Here is a 21,674-nt window from a genome sequence, read left to right on the forward strand (position 1 = left end):
TATCTTGTACAAATGAAACTGGAGAGTTAATATTTGAGTTGACTCTGTTTTCTTAGTATCCTTTATGTTGGCGAGAATGTAGGCTTGTTTGGCTACTTCGGTGTGAACGGAAAAGAGATACAAATCTAAGGATAAATCCGTTCGTGTAGGCACATAATACATACCTACGTCGGTGCACGGTAACGCCGCCGTCCATTCGTTCTCAGAAAAATGTTTGCATGAAAACGAAAACGAGGCCACGAATTACTGTCTTTTGAAGTCACACTCCTGTTATACGGAACACTCATATCCAAATATAATAAATTCTAAATGTGTGTTTGTTGCTTTCGTTACGCTACAACTATGGAACGGATTTGGATGAAATTTGGTATGTAAGTTGAATCCCCGATGAGCCCCCGTGTGGTGTCGGTTTATTACACCTCTCCATTTCTTCCGTGACGTCGTAAGAGGCGACAAAGGATAAAGGTTAAGGTATACCGTAGGCGACAAGCTAGCAAACTGTCACTACTGTACCTTTTTTTGTCAAACTTTAAACCTAAAATTGCTAAAAGTGGCTCCGAAGCGGTAACGTTTCGTGTCGCTCTGCCTTGCCTACCCCATTTGGGAACACAGGCGTGATATGTTATCACAGGAGTATGTAACAGTAACACCAAGTAACACATAAGCTTTTTATTTTGATGCTTACCTACGTGCTTACGTATGTAAAATCCCGAAACTTTTACCGGTATTAAATTCAATCTTGACTAGAGGCGGTAATATGAAATTCTGCACGGGTCTTCATTATGAAGACCATGATGTGATTTCTGGAATTTGCATGGTCAATTTATGAAAATCCTGGAACTTCGATTCAAACGCCATGGTTCTCGTGGATTATGTTAGTTATTAAGATAAGTTCAAACATAGTTTTAAGGAGCTACCTATCATAATATACGCTGACGTAACTTAAAAATGAAAACATAAAAGATCTTTTATTATAACCGGCTTAGTGGTTTGACCTATCGCCTCTCAAGCAGAGGGTCGTGGGTTCAAACCCCGGCTCGCACCTCTGAGTTTTTCGAAATTCATGTGCGGAATCACATTTGAAATTCGTGAGGAAACCTGCACAAACCTGCGAAGCAATTCAATGGTGCGTGTGAAGTTTCTAATCCGCACTGGGCCCGTGTGGGAACTATAGCCCAAGCCCTCTTGTTCTGAGTGGAGGCCTGTGCCCAGCAGTGGGACGTATATAGGCTGGGATGATGATGATGAACCGTCATGATTCTGTGATCATTGACTATAGTTTGTTAGTTATCTGGATTTGGCTAGCTGCGTCAAAAACGAATTATTTCTGTAGATATTGAAATTTCAATGGCAGACTTAGATTAACGCGAGCGAAACCGCGAGTAAAGTTTTACTCGCCATATTTTCATTGTTACTTGTTGCTCTTACAGTTTTACATTAGAAACGGCAGCATTAAAAGACCAGACGGCATCTAGATAACGGTATGTTATGACCAAAAAAGCACGTGCCAACGAGCAGGGCCGAATTAGGCGGGTATTGGTATAACGTGTTTTACCCTGATCGATCTACAGTTAAACACCAATTTGTTAGAATATGTTTTCCCTATTTAAATCTACCGTACTTTCATGCTTTCTTAGTATCTAATGGAATTTATTGAATATCGAAAACAAAGCGCGCCAGCTAAGAATAAAATAATAATAACTAAAAATTACAATTTTAATGGTAAATAAATAAACAGACAAACAATTAAAATTTCAATGTGACAAAATTATTTAGCAGTAGAGGACAGCAGGGTGTCATCTAATAGGCATTAGCATGTCGAGCACTGGGACCTTACGAGAAGTAGAAAATTACAGCTAAGCTTTAATTAATCCCGTCAACTACTTAGGATAGTAATTTTTTTATTGAGTAGTTTTGTAACAAGCAATAGGTAGGTATAGGTAGGTACTTACAGATCTTTACGAATTTAAAGATGGCAACTATTGGGACAGTGAGTGGAATAATACCGGTAAATGACCTGTTCAAGTCAGTTGTTAGATAGAAAACTCAATTGACTAGGTTTTTTTTATTTAATTGCAAAATAGGTACAAAATCTAATTTTAGTTAGGTTACAATAAAAAATATATACCTACTCATCATATAAAAAAATGTTTTCCGAGTTACAATTATATGTTTTTTTTATTATATCGTGTAATCGTGATTCGTGATCCACTGTGGAACCTTTTCGCAAAAGAAGATAACATGAACGCACGACCTACTTGACAAGGGGAACAATTACTGTAAAAAAATTCTAGGTCCCAAATCAAAACAATATACCCGCTAAACATGGATGAAAATACATAGAATAAATTACCTTCTGGTTAATATTTTACTCCTAATTACAAGAAGTATCTTTTTGTCAATAGCGGTGTACTTAAGCATATAAGTACCTATGCTATCAATTATCAACGCACGGCAAGCAAGAGGCAACTTGATTTTTGAAATATTTAATTGTAGGTAATTAGTTGGTATTTGATGGTCAAGGGAACCGTGTAGGTAATAATAACCAACATACATTAAGTCACGTAGGTATAAGTATTATTGAGTTTATCGTCGCTACTAAGTATAAGGCATGTAGCGTATGATTCAATAACTAATAACATTTCACAGTGCCGGGTTACATGTCGCGCTGCTAGTTATGCTAATGCCGCTTTTAATGCCAATCAAAATTCGCGTCACTTTGCTATTCGGTCGCAAGATCATGACCATGACTAAGAACTGTCGAATAGTTTGAATCGATCGCTGTGTGCGTCAGATTATACTTTCGCCACCTTTCGTTAGGACCGAAGCTGTCACTGCGCGAGCACAGCGCGCCGCCACCAAAACAGTCGTTCATCAGCTCCTCCAAGGTCGCTGCGCTGTTCTGCTTTGTGACGGGTAGGTTTCGATCGCAATGCCACAATGAATTGGTACTGTAAAAGCGTCACTGTTTTACAACTAAACATGTATCGTCGCGTCATAATAGCGCGAGCGAGGCGCTATTGTTATGGTATAGCATGTGGCCACGGACGATCGGAGCGGTTTCGTCACGAGCAGTGGCCTGGCTGCGCCAGCGCCGGGGCGAACAGCTGTTTCGCTGGCCCGGTCAGCCACCGCGGGCGCCCGCGCACTCGCCCGACCTCTCTACACACTTACTTGCAAAGGATCCTCCAGAAACATCCGAAACTGCTGCCGTTTGGTACCTCACCGGCGTACGACACAGTCATGTTGTATTCAACTTAACACTACAATATTTATTTATTAACACACGTTTTGTTGGCGCGACGAACGACACACACAGAAAATTAAATACGTTTTAGAAAGTAATAAAAAAGTTTGTTGATTGTAGTTACTAGGAAAGGCGAAGGGAAGTTATCAGCTAAAGAGTGCGGTGCGCGGTTGTTTGGTCACATTCTGGTGATGTGTTGTGTGCTCGACATTCCCCGAATTGATGGTGAGCATGAAGGAGGGCGCACGACACCACCGTGAGCGGAGTAGCGTCAGCGAGGACTGGACGGACAGAGGCTGGCGCGGCGTGTCGCTCGCGGGCCGCTCGTGCGTGAAACAATCGCGGGCTGCGCGGGCGACGCTCTTGTTCCACGTCATCTCCCGGCCCGCTAGATGGCGCCCCAAGCTCTAGGAATCTAACAACATACGTATAGTGCATAGGAGGCTGCATTATATGCACAATCGGCTTGGCGCGTTGGCGCAGCCACGATTATGTAGTTAAGACGAGGTCAGCGAAACCTATTGTTTGACGCAACGTCATTTCAGTAAGGGTCTAGTTAAACGTTGGCGCAGGGATGAAGTCATTTTTTGCCGACTTTACTGCGTAGGTAGGTACGTAAAGTCACTTTGCGTCACTGCCATGTGAAAACCTCGTAACAAAATTTTCAAGACGTTTTATACTTCTATTCATGAGAAAATCTTGTAATAAGTACCTACACCGTCAACGTTTAAAAAAATAACTAGGTATGCAAATTTTTGGTACTTGCGAACTTGCGAGGTTTTCACACGACAGTGACGTTTGGCACCTTTGAGTAGGTACTCGTATGTATTCCGAACGAGAAAAAAATATTGGTCCGAGACCTAACTACATAGTAATAGTTAGTATTCTTTGCCTACACCATCGTAAAATAAGAGAGTGGTCAAACCCAAGCAGCAAAATAAAGCAGTATAAAAGTCTTCTTACAAGATATTTGTTTACACGAATCGTGTAACACGAGCATTAAGCAAACGCGCTGTAATTGCGTCGAGTAAGTAGTTACTAAATAATCGTACATTTAAACGACCAAAAAGCGAAACTTTCTATACCTAACTGGAGTAAAATCCTATAAATGAGTACTTGCAATAAATATGTAAGTAGGAAGTAATTTTAATTATTTATTAACTGTTTCTCGATCATTAGTCGTATAAGACTGCATTGCGTACTAAAATTGACTGTGCAATTGAATTAAGTAAGTACCTATTGGAAAAATTAATATACTTAATATTTTTAATATTATTGTATACATAAACTAATAAGTTAGTTAAACAATTGTAGCTATTCCCTGTCAGGGTGCGTAATTGTAAGAAGTAGAATAAGGTCATATAGTTACTGTATTTTATGTTATTGCCAAATAAATAAATAAATAATACTTTATGACCATTTTGGTGGTTGGAATGTGCCCAAATAGGTACGAGTAGGTTGGTATATCGGAACACTAATAATTGAGCGTAATGGCAGCTCCTTCATATTTAACGCTGACTGTAGGAACTTTAAAATCTTTACAGCCTTCAATTGGCTTTGGCATGCCATTAACACTTTGTAGTTTCGCAGTTCCACGACATTTACTTACCGTATCTCTGATATCGGGAAACCTGAGGCAGGGTGAACCTTAGAGGGTCGCTGGCGGCGGATGGATGCGAGGGGCTGGAGACAGTGTTGTGGTGCGCCATGGAAGGGCTCTATGTCCTGTCCAGCAGTGGACTGCTGTAGGCGGATGATGATGATGATCTCTAATATCTCTATGTATTCCAAGCAACTATGCACTTACAGTTTCTTAGGAAACAATATGTCAACATAACGTAGGTAAGTAGCACAAAGGTTTCACCCTGGTGTAGTTTACACGATTCAGTTTCCTTGATAGTATATTTCGATCGGCTTACCATGGGAAACAAGTTTACTAAGAAACTGTAAGTACAGGTGTACTAAGAAACTGTAAGTACAAGGTGGAAGGAACCTTTTTATAATAAATTTCAAATCATAGTGAAATTTATTATAAAAAGGTTCCACCCAAATGAAATCGGAAATTTACCACAAGCTATACTGCGAAGGAAAACATCGCGAGGAAACCCCGCAAACACGTGAAGTAATCCAATGGTTTGTCTGAATTTTCCAATCCGCATTGGGCCCGCGTGGGATCTACGACCCAAGCCCTTTCATTCTGAGAGGCCTTGTGCCCAGCAGTGGGACGTATATTCGCTGGGTGCGCGATGACAGCGCCAACTAGCGGTTACGGCGGACTTTAAAATATCAAATGGCTGGCTGTCGTTACGAAGAGTTGGAAAACAAACAAATAATTTCAATGAAATATCGTAATTAACATACATTCCATTTGATCATGTAAATCTATAGTGTCGATAATAACGTTGACCTTTATTATTTCCCGTCTAAAATGGCACAATCAATTAATTTCAGGACACGGACTTTCTCATGACTGTCTTCACGAGAAGTAATAAAATAAACAAATTTAATCGTCGTTAGTAATGCAGCCTTTTTGTGTATTATCGGTTAAACATGGCCAAATGGCCAAATAAATTATAAAAACTGGATTTCGAGCACACGATAGGTACAGTCACCAGCACCATTATCTGACACAACAAGCGTGCATTAATATCTGATACGACTCTATTTCTAGGGCCGGAAGGACGTGTCAGATATTTTTGCACGCTCCGCTGTGGCAGATATTAATGCTGGTGACGTACGACTCGCTTTCCGACCACAAACAACAATAAAAGGAAAACAATCAGTTTTAGCTCAATATGTCCAAGACGTAAAAGAAACTAGTGAAAATCATAAATTCATAATGAGCCCCACCATTGAAGCTCGTGTAATGAGGGCTATCGCGTATGAATTGGCCACTAGAGGCGCTAGTGTAGCTTGAGGTCTCCGAAATGTCAAATCTCATAGTTTTGGGTGAGCTACGTGGGTTCATTTCTAATAGAATAATTTTGTGAATTTTTTGCAATATCTGCAGATATTAATGCTGGTGACGTACGACTCGCTTTCCAACCACACAACAATAAAAGGAAAACAATCAGTTTTAGCGCAATATGTCCAAGACGTAAAAGAAACTAGTGAAAATCATAAATTCATAATGAGCCCAACTGGGACTATGCAACACTGCGGCATGCTCGATATTTTTATGGTACGGTTTTAAGGTGTATTAAATATGATTTTAATCTAAACTTAATTTTCACGCCCGTAATAACAGACTTTGAAAGCCATACTTAAAAACCTCACGCAACAGTGCGCCATCTAGTGAGACAAAAAACGATAGCCCTCATTCGTCAAATTCAGTGACATCGACTCCATACAAAAAATCTTTCTTGTGGAAATTTATAGAATTTGTGATCACTGTTTTTGACATTGTTCTTGTAGTTAACTACGCAGCAGGTTTCGTGACGCATATTTATTTATTTTTGCTTAAATAATGCACGAATACGTAAATTTCACTAGTAAATAGTGACAATTGGTCCGCCGAAAAGTTCCTTGTTTGGCCACGGCGCGCGCTGCCATCGATTCGTGGTTCCCCCACCTCCTACTTTACACCCAGCGAATAAGCTAGGATTTTTTAACCTTTTTTTACTGAAGTAGTTTTCCCAGCAACTAATAGGGGCTTACCCACAGGTTGAAAAACACTGCCTCAGACAAATTGCTTTTACAGCTTACCGGAGCGACGATGCCCACGCACAGAAACGCTATAAATTGGCTGCTTCACTGTTCATAATAGAATCCTTTTAGAGCCTTAGGGGGTAGCGAACAAGACAATCGCCTGGGGGCCTCGCTCTTGCAGGGGCCTCGCGCAAAAACCCAAGCTTTAAAAAATATCAATACCTATTTTTAACTATATTTTCGCAACACATACTTTTCACGAAGAACAAAGAGCCGCATCCTAAGCTGTATACGCTTGAATAAAAGCACAAGAGGCGGTATTCCAGCTGATCACACTACTCAGAGAACTAATGTTCAGCTGATAAAACTTAGATTTGGGCACAGATTACGCTATTAGCTAAATAATTGCAGCTAATGAGGGTTTTTCGACAGGCTAAATATCGCTAGATGGCGTTAGTATCGTGAAATTCGTTTGACGTTTCAGTCTTGCTTGCGATTGGCTCATTTAGATTTTTTTTAATATCAAATCACAAGCGTGACAGAAATGTCAAACGGATCTCACGATACTAACGCCATCTAGCGATATTTCGCCTTTCGAAAAACCCTCATTCACATTTATCCGTCAAATAAAATTAATAAATGGGTGGTGAAACAGCCCCTTAGTCTGGTAACACGTTTGCTATCCTATTGTTGCCTCGGCTGTCTGGTGGTGCTAGCTTACCACTAAATGACCCACTTGCTTGCTTACTGTTTGTTCTCTTGGCTTGAGTTCTGACTGCCAAGCGCGTATCACTAAGGGCCGCCCCATACACTCGGAATCTACTATTACTCGCGATCTACTATTACTACGTGTATCTCTTCCACTGATACGGAATCTATATCTATTATTCGTTTCTTAAGCGAAAAAATAGTTCATCGCTTTAACCTGTCCTCTCCCTGAGGCACAAATTTGTGCCCAAATTCCTTTGATCCTGTTATCCTGGGAGATGACAGATTAATAGTTTATCGCCGGCGGTGATACAAGTGCCTAAGACTGAAAGAAAGTTTTGTCATATCATTAAAAAACAGATTCATAGAGAACACTGCCCTTTATTTTAAATAAGTGATACCTTAGTTTTTACATTTGAACTAAACCCGTGAATAGCCAATAAATAAATCCATTTTAACCTTTTAACCGCAGATGTTCTATATTCGGAGCCGGTGTTATCGCCATTTTCACTCTGTGCCGCTGTCATGATGTAACTTAGATTAAAGAAGAAACCAGAAGCTAAAATACGTTACAATCTCCGTGAACTGTGATATGTCCAGAATGAAAACAAAAAATACGCTACTAAACAGTGACAGCAGGGCTAATACGAAACTCAAAACTCGAAGTTCGTGTCGTGCGGTCCCTCTGACACTTATACTATTTAATACGAGAGCGAGAGGGACGGTACGATACGAACTTCGAGTTTCGTAGTAGCCCTGCAGATACCCACTTCGGTCTGCTCGTGATCATTGATCATGCGACATTTTAACGTATTTTGAATGATAGTTAGACTAGATGGCGTTAGTATCGTGAGGTCCGTTTGACGTTAGTCTTGCTTGCGATTGGCTCATTGAGTCAATGAGGGCTATCGTTTTTTGTCTCACTAGATGGCGCACTGTTGCGTGAGGTTTTTAAGTATGGCTTTACTACGGGCGTGAAAACAAAGTTTAGATTAAAATCATATTTAATACACCTTAAAACCGTACCATAAAAATATCGAGCATGCCACAGTGTTGCATAGTCCCCGTTTTGTTCGGAAAAAAGGGAGGACAAAGGTTTCCGAAAGACAAAACTGTCTCTAAACACAGACATTCATTGCCCCGGAACGCATATTTGCCATAATTAATTTCAGATATTGCAAAATGTTCATAAAATTATTCTAATTTTAAATAAACCCGCGTAGCTCACCCAAAAACTATGAGATTTGACATTTCGGAGACCTCACGCTACACTAGCGCCTCTAGTGGCGAATTCATACGCGATAGCCCTCATTAACCAGTCTCAAACGTGACGCAAATGTCGAAGTTGTCAAACGGACCTGACGATACTAGCGCCGATTAGCATGTCACAGAAATCCTCATTGGGTATGTATTTATCCGCTAAAAGGACTGATTGTCAAAAGATAAGTAGGTACTGCAACTCTTTGAGACTACTAATGTTTGTTGTAATTTGAGACACGTAAGCAGTTTATGGTTTATTCTATGTCCTAAGGGCCTGCGCCACAAAACAGATATGTACAGAAGTCAATCTCATATATGTACTTCACTTTTCATACCTACGCTCGGCGGTCGCTCTAGGGTTGTCAACTATGGCTTATAAACAAAAAAACTATCATGGTAGTGGCACTCGTATCTAGTTGTTTGATTTATTGTTCAAAATGAAACGGGAAGAATGGACATATATATTAATAGTAACTAAAATATATTAATTTTTATGTCATTTCATTGGTATAAGTATTACAAATTTGTCACAGAAAATATCTTGCGACTTGCGAAATGCACGATTATTATATTTTAGTATAATATATTCGCATTCTCCATTATTGCACAAAAAAGTTCACAGACGTGTGTCTCAAGCGGATGGCGCTCGCGCTCGCACTGGTCCCAACCGGTCCGAGATATCATCGTGTCCGTGAGCAGCACGTTTGCTCGAGCGCACTTTGTAAGTAGATTGATTTCTGTACCTATGTGTTTTGTGCCTATGCTAACTGACGCGAATTACACGGAGCGGTTGGACGTCTATTGAAAATTAGTATGAATAGCGCTAACAGCACGCGTCGCGTGTGACGGATTTTATCTACATCCGCGCCCGCAGGCTGCGCCCGCAGGCTGCGCCCGCACCGTACACCCCGCCAGCTAGCGTAGGCCCTAATACATTTGAACGCACAATAGCGCACAATTGCAGTACCTGAAAAAGTGCAGAGTCTAAAGTCGTATTCACATTTATCTGTCGTATTGTGTTGTGGTGCTCTCTGTCTCTCTCTATAGCTTTGATGCGACACAACACAAGCCGTCACAACACACTGTACGAAATCGATACGATTCTGATGCGTCACGACACAAGACGACAGATAAATAAATGTGATGCGGCTTAACAGCCAGAAGCGAATTCGCGGCACAGTGTAATATAACTACTTAACACACATGGGGGACGGGCAAGTTTAAAATAACGTCCTATTTGATACATCTAGCGTTTAAAAGGCTGGTTTGTTCTTTTAATCACATTTCTTCATAAACATAGAATATTTTAAGTAAATAATGCACATAGTAAACAAAAACAAATCATTATTTTTTTCATTATTCATCCATTTTGGCTTAAGTCAGAAGAAATAGGTTTAAAATGTAAATGGCTGATCAGAAACAGGAGTTTCGTTGTCTGTCCGCTTTGCTCCAAAGTTTAAAAAAACATTAGTGGTGATACATATTATTTTATCATTCAAGGTAAAATGTACAATACTTTAATTCAACAATCAAATAAGATTAATTTTAATCCTTCATATTTGATTCATCTTATAACATTTGCAAAAACAAAATAAATATAGCCAATTGTTTTTACGTAAAATTCGATATGAAGCGTGAAAAATTACACAAAAATAAAGTGATGATAATAAATTGAATAGAGAATAGAATAACTTATGCAAGTGACAAACAATAGTTAAGAGTACAAATTTAAATACATTAAACAACAGAAGAGGATCATCAGTCATCACATCACAAAAGTGTGTTTATTTTTATAGAAGGAAAAATATGCAAAGTTCCCAAATAAGTTTAGTAACAGGACGTTTGATGCAAATTGGCTGTTTGTATGATGCAAGCGATCATACACAGAAAGCGAACCCTTATTCATAAACGCTTGCTTATCTTGTCGACTTCACATTCGTCGTCTTTTTCTGCCGCTTCGACATTTGCCTATGCCAGACACAGACAAAAACAGAGTTTAGACTATAGAATAGCAATGTTAAAAGTTGCCAAGTTAAAAACAAACTGTAATGTGATTATTAAGCATGTAGCAAACCATTAGCAAACCTTTTGAACGCGAAAGGTAAAAAAACCCGGGCAAAGATGTCTAGAATGCCGATTCTAGCCACATTTGTCTCAAATATTATCAATAAGTAACGCGGATTTGGATAAAAATAGAAAAAAGATAGCCTTCAATTTTGTACTGATCAGTGCCAAAGCATATGAAAGGTCTGCTCTACTTTATCTTTGTAGCAAAGATTTCGATGTACCTATTGCACCTAGTATGGTATATTAGACTGGCGTAAAATGGCGATGTATACGGTATACATCGCCATTTTGTATGTAGTCGGTACTATCTAAATTGGTCAAAGTCGGTCAACGTATCATACGATTTGTACGCGGCGATATCTTTACGAGTTTGGATAGTTTTTCATTACTCATTCTCTAGTCTGAACTCTTTGGATAAAACATACATTTTGCTAAAACAGGTTCGTAAACTAAGACAGAGACTGGGAAACATTTTCCAACACAACAGGCCAACCTCATTTCATTTGCGAATATATTTAATTAAACTAAATTACAAATTTCCAATGACGGGGCTGACTTGATTAGCCGTAAATCAAATAAGCGTATACATATTAAACTTATTTTATTATAAGCCCATTGTAAAATACTTTAAGATGGACAGTTTCCGTGAACTACTTTGAATGGGGTTAAAGCCGACTGCATATTATTTACGCGAAAATTAATGTCAAACAATCTCGTAAACTACTCTCATCAAAAGTGATAGGGCCTATTTGTTCCTTAGACAGTTTTGAACATTTCAATATAGGCATATTACTACTAACCAAGTCAAAATATCAATTTGTCTAGGGATAATGACTATTCCAAGACTTTTATGATTCCCAATTTAAAAAAAATATACAAATCAAGATACACGTGATTTCTAATACGCTTTTATTGCTTTCATTGGTGTCTAACTTTAATTATCCCTTTGACATTTGTCATTGCCAGACACACATAAAACAAAAGGTTTGGAACTTTATATGAATGAGAGAATAAGTATTTTATGTAATCTAAGGTCACAAGGGTGACGTGGGACAAAAAATGGAGGCAAATAAAAAAAATAGGGTTGGCTGGCAAAACTTTTTTTCAGATTAAAATAACTGACAATACGTAACAGGGGGCACCCACATCCGTGTAAACATTTGTACATGACAATGGTATGTTCGCACGCAAATGAACGTGGGGATTGGACTCACCAACTTAAAGCCTGCAAAGTTAACCACTGCATCTACTGATCAGTCTACAACTATTATAAGGGAGAGGATGTCCTCTTTCCTGGACTGATTTTTAAGATTGCCTTAACAAAGTTTGCTTTACATTTGCTTATGTCAGGACTCGCTTGCTTGACACTTAGATTCTGGAAGTATATTTGGCTACTGTTCGAAAACGGATTGACTTTCAACTAAGGTACTAAGGTACTAGCTGTCGTCCGCGACTCCTTCCGCGTAGAAATATGACAAATCGTTTACATCCTATTATCAGACCTACCGAATATACACAATGAATTTCATAAAAATCGGTCAAGCCGTTTCGAAGGAATTTGGCCACAAACATTTTTGACCAGAGAATTTTATATACTAGAAGATGTAGATCCGATGAAGACAGTAATACCGTCAGCTAAAAACCTTGTTGGTATTAGATATAAAGGAACTTTTGAAATAAAAAAAATAAACGAGAATGATCTGCCCTCATAACAAAATGGACTCATGAAAACAACGCGGTCAACTCCTTTTCTTTACTGCCTATGTTACATGAAGTTTTTCATTACCGTCTCAGCGTTACGACAAGTTGTCACAGTTGGCGAAATTTTGACGGATGGATGGATGGATGGTTGTCAAAAACTTAACTATACGCAGTGACGCGTTTGTAACACCGCTCGATGCCATGTCAACAATAACGCCATCTGACTTGTATCAGCGATTTTGACGGTAGTCAAATAATCAGTCTCAAAAGTAGCTACACACGTTAATACCATTTCGCAGTAACCCACAACACTGTGATAGTTTGAAACGTGTTTAATAAGTTTAATTGAGGCATTATTGTCCAGCTAATTTTGTGGCTGACCTAGAGCACGTAGAATTTACACTAGAAATGGACCTTGCAATTCTGCGAAGCTGGTATACTAAAACTATGTTTACGGACAGCACGAGCCCAAATAAAAAGTGTCATTCAAACATCGATCTTATAATCGATAGAGTGGAAATGTAATTTAATTTGTCTGAAAATAATTCAGCTAACTACGGTGATAGCACTCTGATTAGCCGATCTAAAGTCAAATATGACATGACCCGAGAGTTGTACAAGCAGACATTATTATTAATATCGGTAAATTTTTATCTTTTGCGTGGCAAATAAGCATGAATATAATTAAATAAATAAAGATCATGGGACACTTGACACCAATTGATCTAGTCCCAAAGTAAGCAAAGCTTGTGCTATTGGTAGCAACGGATAAACATACTTAAATAGATCGATAATACCTAAACATATATTAAACACCCCTGACTCAAGAATATTTTTCATACATGAATGAGAAAGTATATGCTCGAATTGGTCTAAGCAGCTTTTGCGTTTGCTCTCGATCTTAACAACATTATTTTCTATTCATGTTTATTCAGAACGCGGCAACTGTCAAAGGCATTAAGAAACTAGAAGCACTGAAGTTAAATAACGCAGCTGTTCAACGCGAGCGCCGAATCAGCTACTAAGCAACTATTATGTTATGTCCGTATTACCACTCTATCGATTAACACCTCGACGCATTCAAATTACTTAACCGAATGCTTAGCATTACAAAAAATGTTACTTGTGAATTGAATTATGTTACTATACCGCTTAACTAGCTAAATATTTGCTCCGTTGCCCGTTCGAGGTTCCAGTCGTACGTGGACAGGGCTACTCTCGCCTGGTCCTCATTTATGCCCATGTCTAGAAGTACTTGTATTTTTTGGTTGCAGTCGAGGATGACGGTGGGTCCTCCAGCGTAGATGTTCGTCCAATGCCTGGCCGTTACATTGAACAGGTGTGGATTGTCTATGTATTGTTTGGCCACGACGGCATCCTGTAAATTAAAAAAAAAAAACAATTTTTGTTGAAAGTTACATTCATATGTACTCGACTCGTAAACTAGTCAAATGAAAACAAGGGTCACTTGAGTTTCTACGGTAAAATGAAATCAAAAGCATGTTTGCATTTTTATCTTAAAATACATTTAGTTGAATGACAAGTATTGTGTTAGACACGGCCTGTTTGAAATAATTTAACAGATAGAGTACATAAATACATGTCATCCTACGTAAGTTCAACCTATTAAACCGTGAAATATCTTGTTGGAAGTACGATTTTATGGTAACGCAGGAGACGCCCAAAGTGTCGGTAAAAAAGTTGATTGGCCCAGTGGTGACAGTGCCTGTCTCCAGATGAAGGTAAAGCGAGATTGTCTATACCGCTTCCGCGCTCAAAAGGCGACATCATAATTTTATTTTGCACTGGAAACTGGACAATGGCGCCCTTTGCCATCTGGCGGCTAGAGCGAGCGTTTTTTTGCTCACCCAGGGCGGCGTTGCCTGTGAGAGCAGTGTACGAGTATGTCAGTCAGTCAATCACATTAATCTGTTCTTTTATGCTACATTTACACGCTTGCCACGCTTCGGTAAGCTCTTACCAGCATAAGCGTGTAAACGGCCCGTTTGAATAGGCTTTCGTGAGCGTGTCAACGCTTGCCGCCGATCCGGTGTCGGTTTTCAACACAGATCAAAGGAACTTGCGGTAAGCGCTTGCGACGTGTTTACACGTTGGCTCGTGTTTAGTGTCGCTCGAAGAGCTCGAGGTACCGACATTTATATTAAATAAATTTCAGAGACCATTATGAGTGCTAGGACTAACGAAGAAATTTTACCCTTTTTCTTTTAATAAAAATATGTCAAGCTCAACACAAGAGCCGAAGTAACTTCGAGATCCACGTCTGCCATGCTTACCTGTCCGGAATAAAATGACGCGATTACACGCGTGTAAATGGTATTCAAGCATTTGTATAGGTTTGGAGTTTGTAGACGCTTGGCAAGCCTCGGCGAGGGTGTAAATGTAGCATTACAGGTGAAACTATGTCAGTACCTGTGGGTCGTTGGGCTCCGCCGCAGACAGAAGGACTTGGATGGAAAGTAGCACAGTACGCAGCGTGAGAGCGGCCGCCCATTGGTCCTTAAGTATGTCAAGACATATCGCTCCCGTCACTGACGACACGTTCGGATGCCAGATTTTTGTTATAAACCGGATCTGGAAATGAGTTTTAGTTCAAAATAAAACTTTTAGTATAAGCTTTTTTTCTGACTGCACTTGTTTGCATAGTCATTCGATTTACATTACATGCTTATCGAATATAATATGAATTTTACAACTGTTTCATCATTAAAATAGTTTGGTCGAAATTATTGTTTTCATCACACTTGCTCGTAAACAGTGTCGTAACATGCAGGCTACCTTGGTTGCAACCCCCCCAAATAAAACCCTCGACCTTAATGTGCTTGTCATGAAACCCGTGGTCGGTAAATGAGTCAGTGCCCGTACTAATTTTCTTGTCATGAAGCCCAAGGTCGGTAAATGAGTCAATGCCCGTACTACTGCTGCTGCTGCTTGCGGGAGGGGGAGGGCGGCGCTGCCAAGAGCGCAGTCTTAGGTATCGCCAATATTTGGAACGATTATATTTATTCTTTTACAAATATAAAATTTTACTCGCAAATGTGATGAAAAACATTGTATGTCGCACGGGTGGTACTAGAATTACGAACATCGACTCATTAAAGCCCTCAGTCTTCGACTTCGGGCTTCTAATAGAGTCTCGTTCGTAATTCCTTATTTACCGCACTAAAGACACAATGTACTATTGTTGCATTGTTTCTGACCAACCTATCGCGAAATTATTTATGCCTTCTAATAAACAAATAAAAAAAACTGGTCCCATTGTTTGTCCTTTTCAGTGTACTTAACTAATAATTAACTAGAGAAAAATAAAAAATGCCACTGTGTCTGATACCAAAAAACTACACCGTAAATTTTTGCGGGGACAGAAAAACAAGACAACAAGAATTTGAACACAATTTAAAAAAAAAATTGTTAGCTATATAATAACGTAAAATATAAAAAGAAAGTGTACAGTTTCTTGCAAGGCCAGCCACGCACCAGCAGTCAAGTCCCAGGCGCCAACGGGCGGTTGTGAATACTTAACTTACCATCCATTGAATCGTATGCTCGTGTGTGGACATTTGCAAAAATATTTTTTTTTTAACGATACCGTCAATTTTTTGATATATTCTTAGTCGACACAAAAGCCGGATAGATGTTCTTTTTTTCATTTCTCAATAAATAATTTCAGACATTCTATATGGCAGGCCATATATCACGGAGAACAGGAGGCCGAAGGCCGAGGCTCTCGAATGGTGACCGCGGATCGGCAAGCGCAGCGTAGGACGTCCACCAACGGATGGACGGATGACTTGGTTAAAGCCGTGGGTGCAGGCCGCTTCTACAGTACGATTACTTGGAGTTATAAAATAGACGTCATACATATAAAATAGTTTTTACATCGTCTGTAAACGTGGGTAGCGGTATACTAAAAATGGCTTTATTTGTATGACGTCAAAGTTGAAAATTGACTGAAGGCACGCCCATATGTCAAGGGTTAACTCCAAGTAATCGTACTGTAACCGAAGCAGCTAGAGGTCTATGGGGGAGGCCTATATCCAACAGTGGACATCCTGAAGACATGATTATCGGTCGTGTCGACCAATGTTACCTTGTGTTATGTTGTGTTGTGCTGTGTGTGTGTGTGTGTGTGCGTGTTTTATGTTATGTAATATTACCTTGGGCGGATTGAAAGGGTACGTCTCGGGTACTTTGATTTCTAGGTGGAAGGTTCCGCCCTCATACGGGGTCTCGTGGGGGCCGGCTATCGACCCGTTAAGCTCTGTCCAACTGTTATTCACCAGTTCCAGTGTGATCGCGCCTCCTGCTACCTGAAAAGTAATAATACATTCATATACACATTCACAAATTAGAGAAGCTAATTTTTTATGTCATAGAACCATCGTTCGGCGAATGCTTTAGGCGCAAGCCACACAGAAGAGACGTGGGACGCGTGTCTCCGCCTCGTCTCTTCTGTCTACTTTGGATCGCAACGTTTCATTACAGATACAGATAGCGCGCGAGTTGAATGCAGTCGGGGCCTGAGGTGAAGAGCTGAAGAGCGGGAGCCTCTCCCCCCGCTATCCACACGCCTCGCCTCAGTCGCCTACAGTAAATAGTGAGTCGTCCTTGATAGCTGTCGTCCCCACATCGATGGCGTTAAAACTCATATTGCACCCCGTATTATTTTTGCTTTAACGATGACTGATCCGAGTTCGTTTCCGTTATTTTTGTTGTCGGTTTGATCGAGTTACATCCATCGTGTTGAGTCACGTTGCGACTACGATGGATGAGACAAATAAAAGGTTAGGTGCTAAGTCCTGTTTATACATAATAATGTGTTTAAAGCGCGAAAGTAAAAAAAAAGTGAAAATGAAAATAACATTTCTTTTACAAATTTATCGACCTACATTGCATACCTTCTGTATGTCGATAAATTCGTCATCATTAATTGTAATAAGGTAGCCACACTATCCCATTCCTGAGCTCTGCATTCAACTCGCGCGCTATCTGTAGTATGAAAACTGATTCCAGGCGCGCCGCGCTTGCGTCGCGCCCCCGTCCCGCGTCTCTTCTGTGTAGCTTGCGCCTTACGACTTTCGTTGTTATCTGTTCACTGCATGTCATAAGGTGTAAGCTAATGGACGTACCCATGGGGGCAAGAGAGGGCCGTCTTGACTAGACTTAAATAAAAAATATGTAAGTAAATTGTTTTTCTAAAATCTAATATAGGTAATCAAACACCATATTTACATTAAAAATATGAGTTTCAAAAAATCTCACGTGAGGAGGGGATCGAGCAAACTCTCACGACATATAACTAAGGGTCGAAAAATCGCTAAAATTGCCTCGCGTTATAATCAAAGTGGGAATAGACCCTATACCACGAAGTGCACAATTCGAAATTCGTATCTTGCCGTCCCGCTGACGGTAATATTATTTAATACGAGAGTGAGAGGGACGGTACGATACGAACGTCGATTATCGAACTTCGTAGTAGCCCTACTGTAATCAAGACTTGCCCTTAAAAACGATAAGTACTCCAATAGTTGCCAAGGCTGCCTTACAAGGCAGAGTGCATATTTTCTTTGTAGTTCTCACTTTTGGCTCCGTGCCATTTGGAGAGAGTCAACAAAGCAACAGAACTCGCACTAAATGGAACGTCATCGTGATTCGATTAAAATATAAATAAGTACGATGTTCCTCCGTTGGAATCATGTTCACGTTCGTAGCTGTATAAAGCCCGGTTTCCACCGCGAGCGGAGCGAACTTATTAATGACTTAGTTAGCCGATTGATGAATGATTAGACGATTGGCCGCATGAAAGTACTAATGGTGGCCATACACGTTACGGTTTACGTTTACCTGTGCAGGTGTAAATGCGCAGGTCGACCGGAGCGTGTACGCCCAGGCCGACCGACCTGTGCAGTTTTTTTGACCTGCGCAGGCGACCGGAGCAAATTCGAAAATCGATTTTGCTCCGGTCGCACCGTACGGTGAACCTGTGCGTGTGTAGGTACTTGCGTTTTTCTTTTTAATAACAATAATAACCAATGCTTACACCACTTTTTTCGCTTCCTTTTCACTGTTCTTGTAGTCAAAATTAACGCAAGGCCTAGCAGTGCTAGTGCGTTCTCATCCTCACTCGATGCCATCGCAAACAGAACTGCGAAGACCGTTCCAGTACACCGGAACGTCCCCATATACGCTACCTGACCTGTGCTGGCAAACCTGCACATGTAACCTGTGCGGTGTACCGTAACGTGTATGGCCGAGAAAAGGATGGTTCGGCCGTGCCGCTTTTTTGCTCGACTTGCGGGGGCACCACTGTGCCCCCAGATACACCGGACCGGACTTCTATGAAGTTGCTCCTACCTACACACATACATACAGGTAGACAAACTGCGGGAATCGACCTTTTTCTTCAACTGTACATAATAAATTGAATATAACAACTGATTATAATATCATAATTGTTCAAATCACAGGGCATGTAAATGTTAATTACATGTTACAAGGCCATGTTTAATGTCATTTAAGACGTCATTACAATACTGAAGCTTGTTACAATGCATCAGAATAATGAATTGATGACAAATACATTTGGCAACAACCTTGGTTAGCCATACAAAATAATGGTGTTTTATTACTTGTTCTAGTTAGTCACTTTCACTTGGTATGGTCGGTTCCCTAACTTATGTATCCATTTTTTCATACTAGCTGCATCGAAAAGTAGATACTTACTTTGAGCGGTGCCCCTTAGAGCACAGGTATTTCATTTACTTAAAAAGGGGCACCAACACATTGTAAAATTAGTATTAAGTGAACAAATAAATCATTTTTCATTTTCATTTTTTTCATGTTAGGGCACCGACTGTACATCATATTATCAATGCGCCTGCTATATATGTATATGTAATTTGACAGAAGTGACAGAGAGAGTAGTATGTTAGTGTAGACAGTAACCATGCTTCAATTATCAATCAAGTCATTCAATTTGAGATTAAAAACATGCATATGTGAATTAAAAAACCAGCTTAGGCATTAGATACACCCACCAAGGATTCTGTGCAAATTATTAGGTTCATATACATACACCATAAATGACCATATCAATAAAAATCCAGTGTTAGCAGAGCCTTGCTTCTAAGCAAAATGTATGTAGTGTAAGGTAATTTTTTATTCATTGACTGGGATCCCTCATAGTTTTTAATTTAATTATTATTATTTGTGGTTCTCGCAGCAATTGTCAAACCATATCCCGTTCCTGAGACATAGCCCTGTGACAGACAGATGGAGTGTGTAGACAGTAACACCTTAGGGTTCTATTAGTCACCCTTCAGATTTAGAACCCTAAAATAAGGATGAACAATTTTTGTATTGTTATTTAGTCTATTTTTCCGCCCTTGTAAATAATAGTTTGAAATTTTATCACAAAAAAAAGCACAGAAATGAAAACATACAAATAAAAAATATCTTGACAAAAACCATTACAAATCTTTGTGTTGCCAGACATTATATTAACCTTTGCACTTTGATGGCAAATTAAGAGTAATAACTGCTGATGAACTACCTTAGCCGTTGATATATGGTTAGCATCACATGTAAATGTTTCTAAAAAATTGACAATCATACTTTTGAAAAGCATAAAAAACTGGGTCCATATTGGCTTGCATACTTATTGGAAGTCCGAATGTAATGTTTGTCAGTACAATCATTTGTCATAACTCTTTTTTCTCTGAATCCAATAATTGTTCAGAATTGTTATAAAACAAACCTAACCTAACCTATAGTTTTCTATAGGATGACCATTTAAAATTTTCAGAAAACTGTAAGGTTTCAGTGGGGAAAAATTATGACAAACGATGATTCGGACATTAATTGTATGACTAGCAAATATGCGAATTTTGGCGCTCCCTAAAAAAACCATTCATGCCAGTTCATACAAAACCTTAAAAAGTTATGTTCAGTCAAACTGCAATGTATTTTGTAAGATTCTTTCAATGCTTTCAAACTTATGGTCATGTATTTTTACTAAAACACTTTGTTATTATAAATAATCTGGTCTAAATTCTATTTGGAGTTATACAATTTGCCAACATGTAGGCAAAAGCAGTTTCATGGTGATCAGGCATTATTTAAGTTTAGATTGTATTGTACAAATAAATATGATATCATACAAAACATAAAAAAATAATTAAATGTAACGGATTTTGATGCATACTGATAAGCATAAAAATTAAGCCCATAATAACATGTAATCAAACTTTTGGACGATATTTGGTAGGTAGATGTACAAAATGCGTAATATGAATATTATGAACAGGCATGAAGCTTATGCGGTCGACAAATTGCGCAAGTGCGTAACTAATAACTAGAGGAACATTCGCAATACATTAGTAAGCACTGTGAACTCTGATAACTAAGTATTTTTACCAAAATATGACACTAACAAAACTGCAAGTAATTGCTTCCATGAGGTTACCTCTTTGTAGCTAATTAATGATGTTATACGATAGCTTATCTTACCTCTTCACTTTTGATGATTTCTTTGAATTCTCTTTTAATACGTTTCGCTGATATATTGGCCATTACCGAAATTTATTAAATGTTTGAAAGACAACAAAATAAGGATGGGGTATCAGCTTAGGGTTGCCAACAAACTCCCACACTCCCCTCGCCTCACTCCTCCCTCAGGCAGAAATCCTATCTACGCAATAATGTTACGAGGCTGCTATTATTATTACATTTTATCAAAAGCATTTAAAAGGTACCTAAATTAATATGAAATTAATCAATGATTTATAATATCCTTTGCACATATAATTGAAGGCAGTATTTAATATATTTTTTATTTTTCTTACTGTCATAGAAAATAGGAATCAATGGATTAAATAATGGAAAGAAAAACTTGATTGCAGTTTTCAAATGCTACTTAAATAAATAAATCAGATATATATCTCAATGCAAAAATAATAATTAATGAATATCCCGTGAAACGTACTTGTCGGGAATTCATATCCGGCTATAGACAATTATTTGATGT

At 39.1% G+C, this 21,674-nt stretch overlaps 2 protein-coding genes across 2 annotated transcripts in view; both read right to left on the bottom strand.

Annotated features, from left to right (window-relative positions):
- Best2 (bestrophin 2) overlaps window positions 1-3,421 on the bottom strand; it is a 62,460-nt gene extending 59,039 nt beyond the window's left edge. Inside the window, exon 1 of the mRNA XM_074099547.1 lies at window positions 3,175-3,421. Within this exon, the coding sequence (XP_073955648.1) occupies window positions 3,175-3,245 (71 nt within the window). The 5' untranslated portion in view covers window positions 3,246-3,421. The remainder of the gene's footprint in view (window positions 1-3,174) is intronic.
- Window positions 3,422-12,014: 8,593 nt separating this feature from the next.
- Window positions 12,015-21,308, bottom strand: LOC141436546 (ubiquitin-conjugating enzyme E2-22 kDa-like). The gene is made up of 4 exons (XM_074099552.1): window positions 21,158-21,308; window positions 16,807-16,959; window positions 15,062-15,223; window positions 12,015-14,009 (listed from the first exon to the last, which is right to left on the bottom strand). The coding sequence occupies exons 1-4, from the start codon at window positions 21,218-21,220 to the stop codon at window positions 13,788-13,790; spliced, it is 600 nt and encodes a 199-aa protein (XP_073955653.1). The 5' UTR covers window positions 21,221-21,308; the 3' UTR covers window positions 12,015-13,787.
- Between the last annotated feature and the right edge of the window lie 366 nt (window positions 21,309-21,674).

This window comes from Choristoneura fumiferana, chromosome Z (genome assembly GCF_025370935.1).
Source record: "Choristoneura fumiferana chromosome Z, NRCan_CFum_1, whole genome shotgun sequence".
Classification (NCBI taxonomy): Eukaryota; Metazoa; Arthropoda; class Insecta; order Lepidoptera; family Tortricidae; genus Choristoneura; species Choristoneura fumiferana.